A 14184-nucleotide genomic window follows, 5' to 3' on the forward strand; every position below is an offset into this window, starting at 1 on the left:
AGAAACAGACTGGGTCCGTTCATTTCATTACTAAACTGGTTTATACTTTTTATATATCTATTTCTCTTGATACCAAAATACTGATATATAATTCACCAGTATTCAGTGGTATAACAGTTCAATATGAATCTTTTTTTTTAACATGACTACTCTCTTTAATCATAAGGTATTATCTGTGAGCTGTATACCTTTCGAGCTGATAATTTACAGTCTACAGCTGTTGAGCAGCGGACCGGTTCACAGTCTCTAGTGTTGACCTTTTACCAGGGAGTCCGTGACACAGCAACTTGGTTTTCAGTATCTCAATATCTTGGTTCATACCTCTTGTCATCGCTGAAGGAAGGCGTCATGGCGTAAGTCATTACTTTAGCATATAGTGTACATATGTATAGTGAGATACATCCATGTTACCTCATATACTAGTATCTTGACAGATCTAGAACGACTAGAGTGTTTCTCTACAAACTATGTCCGTGTACGTAGACACGGTAGCCTTTAGTGAGCTAATGCGTAGTCTCGGACAGCAAGGTTTTAGGAACTGTCCTATTCAATTTGTCACTGTTTGTTGGAGCTCCGTTGTAAAGTGTGTTTTTTAAGACGGTGATGGTTAATCATAATGAATGCGTACATGCATGTGCATGTGTTGGAAATACAGTAATCAGTAGATTTATATACTAATATAGGTAACATTTCATTGCTGTAGGACTGACTTGCATTGGTTTATTTATCACCTCTTTCACAAGTAAAAGCACATCAAAATAAAATTGTGTGCATTTACATCAGCAATCTGTCTGGTAAACAGGGCAATTCTCCCCTACATTTTATACAATAGTAATGCTGATATGTCACGTCAAGAGAACACTACCTAGGTTGCTGACCTTGATCTGGATGTGGCCAAGAATCTGGGTTAAGAACACAGTACCGTACTCTTCCCAATAAAAGTTGGGCATTGCATCAGTGTGTGTTGTTTCATCCTTGACGGTGTCAGTCGGCAGTTCCTCTGCATCAATGTGTGTTGTTTCATCCTTGAAAGTGGGAGTCGGCTGTTCCTCTGCATCAGTGTGTGTTGTTTCATCCTTGACGGTGTCAGTCGGCAGTTCCTCTGCATCAATGTGTGTTGTTTCATCCTTGAAAGTGGGAGTCGGCAGTTCCTCTGCATCAGCGTGTGTTGTTTCATCCTTGAAAGTGGGAGTCGGCAGTTCCTCTGCATCAGCGTGTGTTGTTTCATCCTTGACGGTGTCAGTCGGCAGTTCCTCTGCATCAGCGTGTGTTGTTTCATCCTTGACGGTGTCAGTCGGCAGTTCCTCTGCATCAATGTGTGTTGTTTCATCCTTGAAAGTGGGAGTCGGCAGTTCCTCTGCATCAGCGTGTGTTGTTTCATCCTTGACGGTGTCAGTCGGCAGTTCCTCTGCATCAATGTGTGTTGTTTCATCCTTGAAAGTGGGAGTCGGCAGTTCCTTTGCATCAGCGTGTGTTGTTTCATCCTTGAAGGTTTCAGTCGGCAGTTCCTTTGCATCAGCGTGTGTTGTTTCATCCTTGAAAGTGGGAGTCGGCAGTTCCTCTGCATCAGCGTGTGTTGTTTCATCCTTGACGGTGTCAGTCGGCAGTTCCTCTGCATCAGCGTGTGTTGTTTCATCCTTGAAAGTGGGAGTCGGCTGTTCCTCTGCATCAGCATGTGTTGTTTCATCCTTGAAAGTGGGAGTCGGCAGTTCCTCTGCATCAATGTGTGTTGTTTCATCCTTGAAAGTGGGAGTCGGCAGTTCCTTTGCATCAGCGTGTGTTGTTTCATCCTTGAAGGTTTCAGTCGGCAGTTCCTTTGCATCAGCGTGTGTTGTTTCATCCTTGAAAGTGGGAGTCGACAGTTCCTTTGCATCAGCGTGTGTTGTTTCATCCTTGACGGTGTCAGTCGACAGTTCCTCTGCATCAGTGTGTGTTGTTTCATCGTTGAAGGTTTCAGTCGGCAGTTCCGCTACATCAGTGTGTGTTGTTTCATCCTTTACGGTGTCAGTCGACAGTTCCTCTGCATCAGCGTGTGTTGTTTCATACTTGAAAGTGGGAGTCGGCAGTACCTTTGCATCAGCGTGTGTTGTTTCATCCTTTACGGTGCCAGTCGACAGTTCCTCTGCATCAGTGTGTGTTGTTTCATCGTTGAAGGTTTCAGTCGGCAGTTCCGCTACATCAGTGTGTGTTGTTTCATCCTTTACGGTGTCAGTCGACAGTTCCTCTGCATCAGTGTGTGTTGTTTCATCATTGAAGGTGGGAGTCGACAGTTCCTTTGCATCAGCGTGTGTTGTTTCATCCTTTACGGTGTCAGTCGACAGTTCCTCTACATCAGTGTGTGTTGTTTCATCGTTGAAGGCTTCAGTCGGCAGTTCCTTTGCATCAGTGTGTGTTGTTTCATCGTTGAAGGTTTCAGTCGACAGTTCCTCTGCATCAGCGTGTGTTGTTTCATCCTTGAAGGTGGGAGTCGACAGTTCCTTTGCATCAGCGTGTGTTGTTTCATCCTTGACGGTGTCAGTCGACAGTTCCTCTACATCAGTGTGTGTTGTTTCATCGTTGAAGGTTTCAGTCGGCAGTTCCTCTGCATCAGTGTGTGTTGTTTCATTGTTGAAGGTTTCAGTCGGCAGTTCCTCTACATCAGTGTGTGTTGTTTCATCCTTTACGGTGTCAGTCGACAGTTCCTCTACATCAGTGTGTGTTGTTTCATCGTTGAAGGTTTCAGTCGGCAGTTCCTCTTCATCAGTGTTTGTTGTTTCATCCTTGACGGTGTCAGTCGACAGTTCCTCTACATCAGTGTGTGTTGTTTCATCCTTTACGGTGTCAGTCGACAGTTCCTCTACATCAGTGTGTGTTGTTTCATCGTTGAAGGTTTCAGTCGGCAGTTCCTCTGCATCTGTGTGTGTTGTTTCATCCTTGAAGGTGTCAGTCGACAGTTCCTCTGCATCAGTGTGTGTTGTTTCATCCTTGAAAGTGGGAGTCGACAGTTCCTTTGCATCAGCGTGTGTTGTTTCATCCTTGACGGTGTCAGTCGACAGTTCCTCTGCATCAGTGTGTGTTGTTTCATACTTGAAAGTGGGAGTCGGCAGTACCTTTGCATCAGCGTATGTTGTTTCATCCTTTACGGTGTCAGTCGACAGTTCCTCTGCATCAGTGTGTGTTGATTCATCGTTGAAGGTTTCAGTCGGCAGTTCCGCTACATCAGTGTGTGTTGTTTCATCCTTTACGGTGTCAGTCGACAGTTCCTCTGCATCAGTGTGTGTTGTTTCATCGTTGAAGGTTTCAGTCGGCAGTTCCTCTTCATCAGTGTGTGTTGTTTCATCCTTTACGGTGTCAGTCGACAGTTCCTCTGCATCAGTGTGTGTTGTTTCATCGTTGAAGGTTTCAGTCGACAGTTCCTTTGCATCGGTGTGTTGTTTCATCGTTGAAGGTTTCAGTCGACAGTTCCTCTGCATCAGCGTGTGTTGTTTCATACTTGAAAGTGGGAGTCGGCAGTTCCTTTGCATCAGCGTGTGTTGTTTCATCCTTGAAAGTGGGAGTCGACAGTTCCTTTGCATCAGCGTGTGTTGTTTCATCCTTGACGGTGTCAGTCGACAGTTCCTCTGCATCAGCGTGTGTTGTTTCATCCTTGAAAGTGGGAGTCGACAGTTCCTTTGCATCAGCGTGTGTTGTTTCATACTTGAAAGTGGGAGTCGACAGTTCCTTTGCATCAGCGTGTGTTGTTTCATCCTTTACGGTGTCAGTCGACAGTTCCTCTGCATCAGCGTGTGTTGTTTCATCCTTGAAAGTGGGAGTCGACAGTTCCTTTGCATCAGCGTGTGTTGTTTCATCCTTGACGGTGTCAGTCGACAGTTCCTCTGCATCAGTGTGTGTTGTTTCATCGTTGAAGGTTTCAGTCGGCAGTTCCGCTACATCAGTGTGTGTTGTTTCATCCTTTACGGTGTCAGTCGACAGTTCCTCTGCATCAGCGTGTGTTGTTTCATCCTTGAAAGTGGGAGTCGGCAGTACCTTTGCATCAGCGTGTGTTGTTTCATCCTTTACGGTGCCAGTCGACAGTTCCTCTGCATCAGTGTGTGTTGTTTCATCGTTGAAGGTTTCAGTCGGCAGTTCCGCTACATCAGTGTGTGTTGTTTCATCCTTTACGGTGTCAGTCGACAGTTCCTCTGCATCAGTGTGTGTTGTTTCATCATTGAAGGTGGGAGTCGACAGTTCCTTTGCATCAGCGTGTGTTGTTTCATCCTTTACGGTGTCAGTCGACAGTTCCTCTACATCAGTGTGTGTTGTTTCATCGTTGAAGGCTTCAGTCGGCAGTTCCTTTGCATCAGTGTGTGTTGTTTCATCGTTGAAGGTTTCAGTCGACAGTTCCTCTGCATCAGCGTGTGTTGTTTCATCCTTGAAGGTGGGAGTCGACAGTTCCTTTGCATCAGCGTGTTTTGTTTCATCCTTTACGGTGTCAGTCGACAGTTCCTCTGCATCAGTGTGTGTTGTTTCATCGTTGAAGGTTTCAGTCGGCAGTTCCTCTTCATCAGTGTGTGTTGTTTCATCCTTGAAGGTTTCAGTCGGCAGTTCCTCTGCATCAGTGTGTGTTGTTTCATTGTTGAAGGTTTCAGTCGGCAGTTCCTCTACATCAGTGTGTGTTGTTTCATCCTTTACGGTGTCAGTCGACAGTTCCTCTACATCAGTGTGTGTTGTTTCATCGTTGAAGGTTTCAGTCGGCAGTCCCTCTTCATCAGTGTTTGTTGTTTCATCCTTGACGGTGTCAGTCGACAGTTCCGCTACATTAGTGTGTGTTGTTTCATCCTTTACGGTGTCAGTCGACAGTTTATCTGCATCAGTGTGTGTTGTTTCATCATTGAAGGTTTCAGTCGGCAGTTCCTCTACATCAGTGTGTGTTGTTTCATCCTTTACGGTGTCAGTCGACAGTTTCTCTGCATCAGTGTGTGTTGTTTCATCGTTGAAGGTTTCAGTCGACTTTTTCTCTGCATCACTGTGTGTTGTTTCATCCTTTACGGTGTCAGTCGACAGTTCCTCTGCATCAATGTGTGTTGTTTCATCCTTGACGGTGTCAGTCGACAGTTCCTCTACATCAGTGTGTGTTGTTTCATCATTGAAGGTTTCAGTCGGCAGTTCCGCTACATCAGTGTGTGTTGTTTCATCCTTTACGGTGTCAGTCGACAGTTCCTCTGCATCAGCGTGTGTTGTTTCATACTTGAAAGTGGGAGTCGGCAGTACCTTTGCATCAGCGTGTGTTGTTTCATCCTTTACGGTGCCAGTCGACAGTTCCTCTGCATCAGTGTGTGTTGTTTCATCATTGAAGGTTTCAGTCGGCAGTTCCGCTACATCAGTGTGTGTTGTTTCATCCTTTACGGTGTCAGTCGACAGTTCCTCTGCATCAGTGTGTGTTGTTTCATCATTGAAGGTGGGAGTCGACAGTTCCTTTGCATCAGCGTGTGTTGTTTCATCCTTTACGGTGTCAGTCGACAGTTCCTCTACATCAGTGTGTGTTGTTTCATCGTTGAAGGCTTCAGTCGGCAGTTCCTTTGCATCAGTGTGTGTTTTTTCATCGTTGAAGGTTTCAGTCGACAGTTCCTCTGCATCAGCGTGTGTTGTTTCATCCTTGAAGGTGGGAGTCGACAGTTCCTTTGCATCAGCGTGTGTTGTTTCATCCTTTACGGTGTCAGTCGACAGTTCCTCTACATCAGTGTGTGTTGTTTCATCGTTGAAGGTTTCAGTCGGCAGTTCCTCTTCATCAGCGTGTGTTGTTTCATCCTTGAAGGTGGGAGTCGGCAGTTCCTTTGCATCAGCGTGTGTTGTTTCATCCTTGACGGTGTCAGTCGACAGTTCCTCTACATCAGTGTGTGTTGTTTCATCGTTGAAGGTTTCAGTCGGCAGTTCCTCTGCATCAGTGTGTGTTGTTTCATTGTTGAAGGTTTCAGTCGGCAGTTCCTCTACATCAGTGTGTGTTGTTTCATCGTTGAAGGTTTCAGTCGGCAGTTCCTCTTCATCAGTGTTTGTGTTCATCCTTTACGGTGTCAGTCGACAGTTCCGCTACATTAGTGTGTGTTGTTTCATCCTTTACGGTGTCAGTCGACAGTTTATCTGCATCAGTGTGTGTTGTTTCATCATTGAAGGTTTCAGTCGGCAGTTCCTCTACATCAGTGTGTGTTGTTTCATCCTTTACGGTGTCAGTCGACAGTTTCTCTGCATCAGTGTGTGTTGTTTCATCGTTGAAGGTTTCAGTCGACTTTTTCTCTGCATCACTGTGTGTTGTTTCATCCTTTACGGTGTCAGTCGACAGTTCCTCTGCATCAGTGTGTGTTGTTTCATCCTTGACGGTGTCAGTCGACAGTTCCTCTACATCAGTGTGTGTTGTTTCATCATTGAAGGTTTCAGTCGGCAGTTCCTCTACATCAGTGTGTGTTGTTTCATCCTTTACGGTGTCAGTCGGCAGTTCCTCTTCATCAGGGTGTGTTGTTTCATCCTTTACGGAGTCAGTCGACAGTTCCTTTGCATCAGTGTGTGTTGTTTCATCCTTGAAAGTGGGAGTCGGCAGTTCCTCTGCATCAGCGTGTGTTGTTTCATCCTTGAAAGTGGGAGTCGACAGTTCCTTTGCATCGGTGTGTTGTTTCATCGTTGAAGGTTTCAGTCGACAGTTCCTCTGCATCAGCGTGTGTTGTTTCATACTTGAAAGTGGGAGTCGGCAGTTCCTTTGCATCAGCGTGTGTTGTTTCATCGTTGAAGGTTTCAGTCGACAGTTCCTCTGCATCAGCGTGTGTTGTTTCATCCTTGAAAGTGGGAGTCGGCAGTTCCTTTGCATCAGCGTGTGTTGTTTCATCCTTGAAAGTGGGAGTCGACAGTTCCTCTGCATCAGTGTGTGTTGTTTCATCGTTGAAGGTTTCAGTCGGCAGTTCCGCTACATCAGTGTGTGTTGTTTCATCCTTTACGGTGTCAGTCGACAGTTCCTCTGCATCAGCGTGTGTTGTTTCATACTTGAAAGTGGGAGTCGGCAGTACCTTTGCATCAGCGTGTGTTGTTTCATCCTTTACGGTGTAATTCGACAGTTCCTCTGCATCAGTGTGTGTTGTTGCATCCTTTACGGTGTCAGTCGACAGTTCCTTTGCATCAGTGTGTGTTGTTACATCATTGAAGGTTTCAGTCGGCAGTTCCTCTGCATCAGTGTGTGTTGTTTCATCGTTGAAGGTTTCAGTCGACAGTTTCTCTGCATCAGTGTGTGTTGTTTCATCCTTGAAGGTTTCAGTCGGCAGTTCCTCTACATCAGTGTGTGTTGTTTCATCCTTGAAAGTGGGAGTCGGCAGTTCCTCTACATCAGTGTGTGTTGTTTCATCGTTGAAGGTTTCAGTCGACAGTTCCTCTACATCAGTGTGTGTTGTTTCATCGTTGAAGGTTTCAGTCGGCAGTTCCTCTACATCAGTTTGTGTTGTTTTATCCTTGAAGGTGGGAGTCGGCAGTTCCAGCTTTCGCTTGTCAGATAGCTTAACTATTCACTCTTTTCTAAAAATTGGTATTACACTGGAGCTCGTTTAGTATTCAATATATATCCGCTGCCTCGCTGACATCTCGACCCTGTGCATGTTTTCAGTAACAAACGTCCACCCGCCCGATCCGACCTGGACAAGGGTCTGAATGGCCTTCACCTTAACGACGTGGCCCTAGACACACGGGCGCTCCGTGCACGGTTCACCTACGAAGGCACTGCCACAGAGCCCCTCGTCCCGCCCATCTACCATTCCTCAACATACAAGTTGAAGTCAGTTGATGACTTCTTGAAAGTCATGCAAGAGGTGAGGTTAAATATATACCGTTGGATATCGGGCTTGGCAATTCTCTCGATGACACCGCGCAGTTTAAGGATCGTCACAGGGTTTTGAAAACTAATGCCAACGTCCAAAGTAAACGAGCAATACGTCTAGTGTAAGCATATTTACACTCTAATCCCACTGAATGTTCAGTGGAACAGATGTCTGAACACGTATAGCTGCAGCTTCAGATTGTAGTGAAGAAGCCAAGATGTATTACAAACTGTTGCAGTAGTTACAGTGACGACCTCATGTGTGTTTCAGGGTGGGTCAGTTTACTCCCGTCTGGCCAACACCACCACAGAATCTACCGAGTGTGCCATCAACGCTTTGGAGGGTGGGGCGGGCAGTCTGGTGTTTGCCAGCGGCATGGCGGCTGTCTCCACGGTGTTCCTCGCTCTCCTCGACAAGGGTGACCACGTTGTACGTATGGATACATAATTAGAGGTCACGGTGTATATATATGGGATACATAATTAGTGGTCACGGTGTACATATGAGATACATGATTAGTGGTCACGGCATACGTGTGGAATACATAATTAGGTGTCACGACGTAAATATTGTATACGTAATTAGGTGTCTCGGCATACGTATAGGATACATAATTAGGTGTGACGACCTTTAATGGGTCATAAATAATACATAAATGAATACGTAGATACGTAGAACGTAGATGTACATAGATACATAGATGTATGTGTACTTTCACACAGCGTGACCTGGTAGTGTGCATGGTATACGTCAATACAGTAAGGTACCTGTGTGATGCGCGTAGGTGATGAACGTCCCCGTGTACAGCGGCTCCCAAACGCTCCTCAAGGAACTTGTCAGGAAGTTTGGTCTTGAGGTCACATGGGTTCCTGCAGGATGCTCGATCGAGGAATTTCGCCGAAGTGTCAAAGCAAACACCAAGGTAGGTTACATGAACACCATAAACAACACTTCCGACACAGGTAGTGTAAAGTGCTTATTGGCACTTTTTCTTTTTTAAATCGAAGTGTTCAGTTATTTCGGTAAAGACTCGTTTCCTACCGAATTCATGTTCAGATATCAAATCTTGTACCATATCCCATATTCACCTTCCTGTCAACACGTGGAGATATGCCAATATTTGAAATATTGTTTTAATACTTTAAGATGACTGACATTGGCGGACTAGCGAAATTTTTGTGCGTTTTGCTAACACATTTTATTAACAAAGGCTGTGTGCTTAATGAGGAATAAGATAGTCCCGTCTATGTTCTCTTCAAAATTACACCAGTTTTCCTGTTTGGGTAAGGTATTGCGAGGCGAGTGCTCTTGCTCGTTCATTTGGAGACCTATGTTACAGCCTCTGTGATCGTGCACGGCAGGCGATCTTTCCGCAAGGGAAGTGAACGCTGTTCTCTGCGAGAGGTAAGTTTGCAAAGATCGTTTACGTGTAACATTTTCCTATATTTCTAAGCATTTATGCTGAAACCTTTTCAATGCTGTAAAAGCAAAGATACTAAGTGAGGCACACGCTAAAGCGTAAGTTCCATCTTGAGCTAAAAACTGCTAGATTCTGCTAGTTCAGCCAAAACATGTCGCCATTCAAAATGCATCGCAACATTTGGAACATATAAATTAGGTCCCATTACAAAATGTTGATATATTTTGAAAAACACCATAGGCGATTAATAGCCATTAATTGATAAGTTTCTTCGTGTAGCTGCTGTTTTGGTCATAATATAAGTCGGATCTGAATTCGCTAAGGATTGTGGAGATATTACACCTGGAATCATTCATGCAAGGTTTCAGCTGAATAATGTCTAAATCCATTCCTTGTCAAAGTTCATTTACCCCACCAACACAGGTATGTTGTCGACATACAAAAACTAAATCAAAGTAAAGGAGTAGCTAAAGGATGCATCTGATATGGCAACAACAAACCTACCAACGCGCATCTAAAACCAAAATCTAATTATTCAAGCGGTGACCTGATATTGATCCAATTGGTTCGCTATATCAGTCAATGCAATTGACATGTCAATAAACTGAATTGAGCTTAAAGGTATCAAATTCAACAACTGTCGAAAAATATGCGTTTTAACAACTGATATGAAGCATAATGGCATAACTGAATGTGACATCTCATATGACTATCTAGAATTCAGACTTAGATCCTGAGACTAGGAAACTTTCATTAATGTAAGATCGTCACTGGTTAATCATTATACATTATAGAATATAAAGGCACCCCAACAAAGTATTACATATTTGATTGTTGGCTAAAGAATATCACATTCTTTGTTGTTGATTTTTCGATTAAATTGAAATTACTCTAATTAGCTACTAATTATACAGGTAGAAGGGTTATAAAATATAAAGATTCTTGATTCAGATTCTTGAACCCCAAACGGATAAAGCAGTGCAGTCTACATAATGAAGGTTTTATATAGAGATGCTTACCACTTGGGTGAAACCCACGGACCCAACAGTTATTTAGTGTATTGTCGATGTCCCTCTTGGAATTAGCCGGTATCGTAAATATCAACAAAGGAATGTACTTCCCTGTCCAACCCTACATGCTCATTACAAAGGCAGTGAATTTCCTCTCATAAGCAAAGTTCAACATATCTACATCGACGTTTTTGCAATGTTAGATTTCAAATTGTATTACAACACACAATATTAACCCCTTAAGAAGCCATACTACACAACTAAGTTCTCAGAAAGCGTTCACTGGCAAAACTTGTTCCGTTGAAGGAGTTGGACACTTGGAGCGGACAGCGTTCAATGGGATGTTTAGGGTGGTGGTCTTTCAGTGCTAATAATTTCATGACCGTTCAATATTGAAACTTCATACTTTGTAAAAGTATTTTTTAATGAATTAAAAATCTTAATACACTTTGAGTGCTGAAAGGTTTTTTATGAATTGGCTTTTAATGCAATATATTCTATGGCAGTAAAGGGCTCTTTGATGTCCTTGCTTTTACAGCACTGAAAAGGCTTTGGCATAAATTCTTGTAACTTGAGAACTATAGGAAAATGTTACACTGAAACAATGTCTGCAAACATACTCTCACAGAGGAAAGCAATCACTTCCCTTTGCCTGTCCTACACCAGCACAGGGAGTGTATTAGTTCCAGGATGATGGACACGACTGCCACGGGGCTACTGCGACATCACGTGGCTACTGCGACATCGCGTGATGTGGCTGGCCTCTGTTGCATATCAATTTACGTCACTTGTGTATTTTCGCTATGAACAAAGAGTGTTAAAACCTGTCATTCATGCTGTGACTAAGCCCGTCTCCTGGTTCCCTGTTGAAGTTACACCTAGAAACTCCCAGGTTAAGGACCGACAATTTGATATTGTAGTTTGAGGACAATTTAATATTTTTCCAAAGAATCCACACTGCAAATATGAAATGGTCGGCCCCTTATGTCTTCGCTATACGAGCTATAACCTGTATGCATGACTCGTACAACAGCTATAACCTGTATGCATGACTCGTACAACAGCTATAACATGTATGCATGACTCGTACAACAGCTATAAACTGTATCCATGACTCGTACAACAGCTATAACCTGTATGCATGACTCGTATACCAGCTATGTAACCAGCTAAAACCTGTATGCAAGACACGTACAACAGCTATAACATGTATGCATGACTCGTACGACAGCTAAAACCTGTATGCATGACTCGTACAACAGCTATAACCTGTATGCATGACTCGTACAACAGCTATAACATGTATGCATGACTCGTACAACAGCTATAACATGTATGCATGACTCGTACAACAGCTATAACCTGTATGCATGACTCGTACAACAGTTATAACCTGTATCCATGACCTGTATAGCTGGTATATGAGTCATGCATACAGGTTATAGCTGTTGTACGAGTCATGCATACAGTCATGCTGTATAACAGCTATAACCTGTATGCATGACTCGTACAACAGTTATAACCTGTATCCATGACCTGTATAGCTGGTATATGAGTCATGCATACAGGTTATAGCTGTTGTACGTGTCTTGCATACAGGTTATAGCTGTTGTACGAGTCATGCAAACAGGTTATAGCTGACCAGCTATAACCTGTATGCATGACTATTATATCAATGACATAATTTGTATGCATGACTCATATACCCAGGAATTGTATAAAAAAAGAAATAACATGTTTGCATGATTCGCATACCTGAGACATAACCTAAATGCACGACTCCTATACCAAAGACATAACCTGTATGCATGACTCAAATACCAAAGACATAACCTGTATGCATGACTCATATACCAAAGACATAACCTGCATGCATGACTCACATACCAAAGACATAACCTGCATGCATGACTCGCATACCAAAGACATAACCTGCATGCATGACTCAAATACCAAAGACATAACCTGCATGCACAACTCGCATACCAAAGACATAACCTGTATGCATGACTCAAATACCAAAGACATAACCTGCATGCACGACTCGCATACCAAAGACATAACCTGCATGCACGACATGCATACCAAAGACATAACCTGCATGCATGACTCATATACCAAAGACATAACCTGCATGCATGACTCGAATACCAAAGACATAACCTGCATGCACGACTCAAATACCAAAGACATAACCTGCATGCATGACTCAAATACCAAAGACATAACCTGTATGCATGACTCAAATACCAAAGACATAACCTGCATGCACGACTCGCATACCAAAGACATAACCTGCATGCACGACACGCATACCAAAGACATAACCTGCATGCATGACTCAAATACCAAAGACATAACCTGCATGCATGACTCAAATACCAAAGACATAACCTGTATGCATGACTCAAATACCAAAGACATAACCTGCATGCACGACTCGCATACCAAAGACATAACCTGCATGCACGACATGCATACCAAAGACATAACCTGCATGCATGACTCGCATACCAAAGACATAACCTGCATGCATGACTCGCATACCAAAGACATAACCTGCATGCATGACTCGCATACCAAAGACATAACCTGCATGCATGACTCGCATACCAAAGACATAACCTGTATGCATGACTCAAATACCAAAGACATAACCTGTATGCATGACTCGCATACCAAAGACATAACCTGTATGCATGACTCGCATACCAAAGACATAACCTGCATGCATGACTCAAATACCAAAGACATAACCTGTATGCATGACTCGCATACCAAAGACATAACCTGCATGCATGACTCAAATACCAAAGACATAACCTGTATGCATGACTCAAATACCAAAGACATAACCTGCATGCACGACTCGCATACCAAAGACATAACCTGCATGCACGACATGCATACCAAAGACATAACCTGCATGCATGACTCGCATACCAAAGACATAACCTGCATGCATGACTCGCATACCAAAGACATAACCTGCATGCATGACTCGCATACCAAAGACATAACCTGCATGCATGACTCGCATACCAAAGACATAACCTGTATGCATGACTCAAATACCAAAGACATAACCTGTATGCATGACTCGCATACCAAAGACATAACCTGTATGCATGACTCGCATACCAAAGACATAACCTGCATGCATGACTCAAATACCAAAGACATAACCTGTATGCATGACTCAAATACCAAAGACATAACCTGCATGCATGACTCAAATACCAAAGACATAACCTGTATTCACGACTCGCATACCAAAGACATAACCTGTATGCACGACTCAAATACCAAAGACATAACCTGTATGCATGACTCATATACCCAGGATTTTCTGTTTCCAGATGATCTATGGCGAGAGCCCCTGCAATCCAGACATGTCCGTCCTTGATTTTGAAGAGTTTGGCAAACTTGGCAGCTCCCTAGATGGCGTTATTTCTGTTGTGGATGCCACGTTCGGCTCCTGCTATCTGCAACAACCGATAAAACATGGCATAGACATTAGTCTCCACAGCTGGTGAGTTGATGTATCATGTAACGACTGTCTACACAGTGATGGGTGTCCTCCTACATTGTGTTCTATGGTCTACACAGTGACGGTTGTCCTCCTACACTGTGTTCTACAGTCTACACAGTGACGGGTGCCCTACTACATTGTGTTCTACGGTCTACACAGTGACAGGTGTCCTCCTACACTGTGTTCTACAGTCTACAGTCTACACAGTGATGGGTGCCCTACTACATTGTGTTCTGCAGTCTACACAGTGACAGGTGTCCTCCTACACTGTGTTCTACAGTCTACACAGTGACGGGTGTCCTCCTACACTGTGTTCTACAGTCTACACAGTGATGGGTGCCCTACTACATTGTGTTCTACAGTCTACACAGTGACGGGTGCCCTACTACACTGTGTTCTACAGTCTACACAGTG

General features: G+C 43.7%; 1 protein-coding gene across 1 annotated transcript in view; it reads left to right on the plus strand.

Annotated features, from left to right (window-relative positions):
• The first annotated feature begins 203 nt into the window (after window positions 1-203).
• The window catches only part of LOC124113342 (L-methionine gamma-lyase-like), a 28492-nt gene continuing 14511 nt past the window's right edge, over window positions 204-14184 (plus strand). Inside the window, exons 1-5 of the mRNA XM_046473627.2 lie at window positions 204-353; window positions 7598-7799; window positions 8079-8237; window positions 8593-8730; window positions 13598-13770. Coding sequence (XP_046329583.1) covers window positions 349-353; window positions 7598-7799; window positions 8079-8237; window positions 8593-8730; window positions 13598-13770 — 677 coding nt within the window. The 5' untranslated portion in view covers window positions 204-348. The remainder of the gene's footprint in view (window positions 354-7597; window positions 7800-8078; window positions 8238-8592; window positions 8731-13597; window positions 13771-14184) is intronic.

Source organism: Haliotis rufescens, unplaced genomic scaffold (genome assembly GCF_023055435.1).
Source record: "Haliotis rufescens isolate VD_foot unplaced genomic scaffold, xgHalRufe1.0.p SCAF_19, whole genome shotgun sequence".
NCBI lineage: Eukaryota > Metazoa > Mollusca > Gastropoda > Lepetellida > Haliotidae > Haliotis > Haliotis rufescens.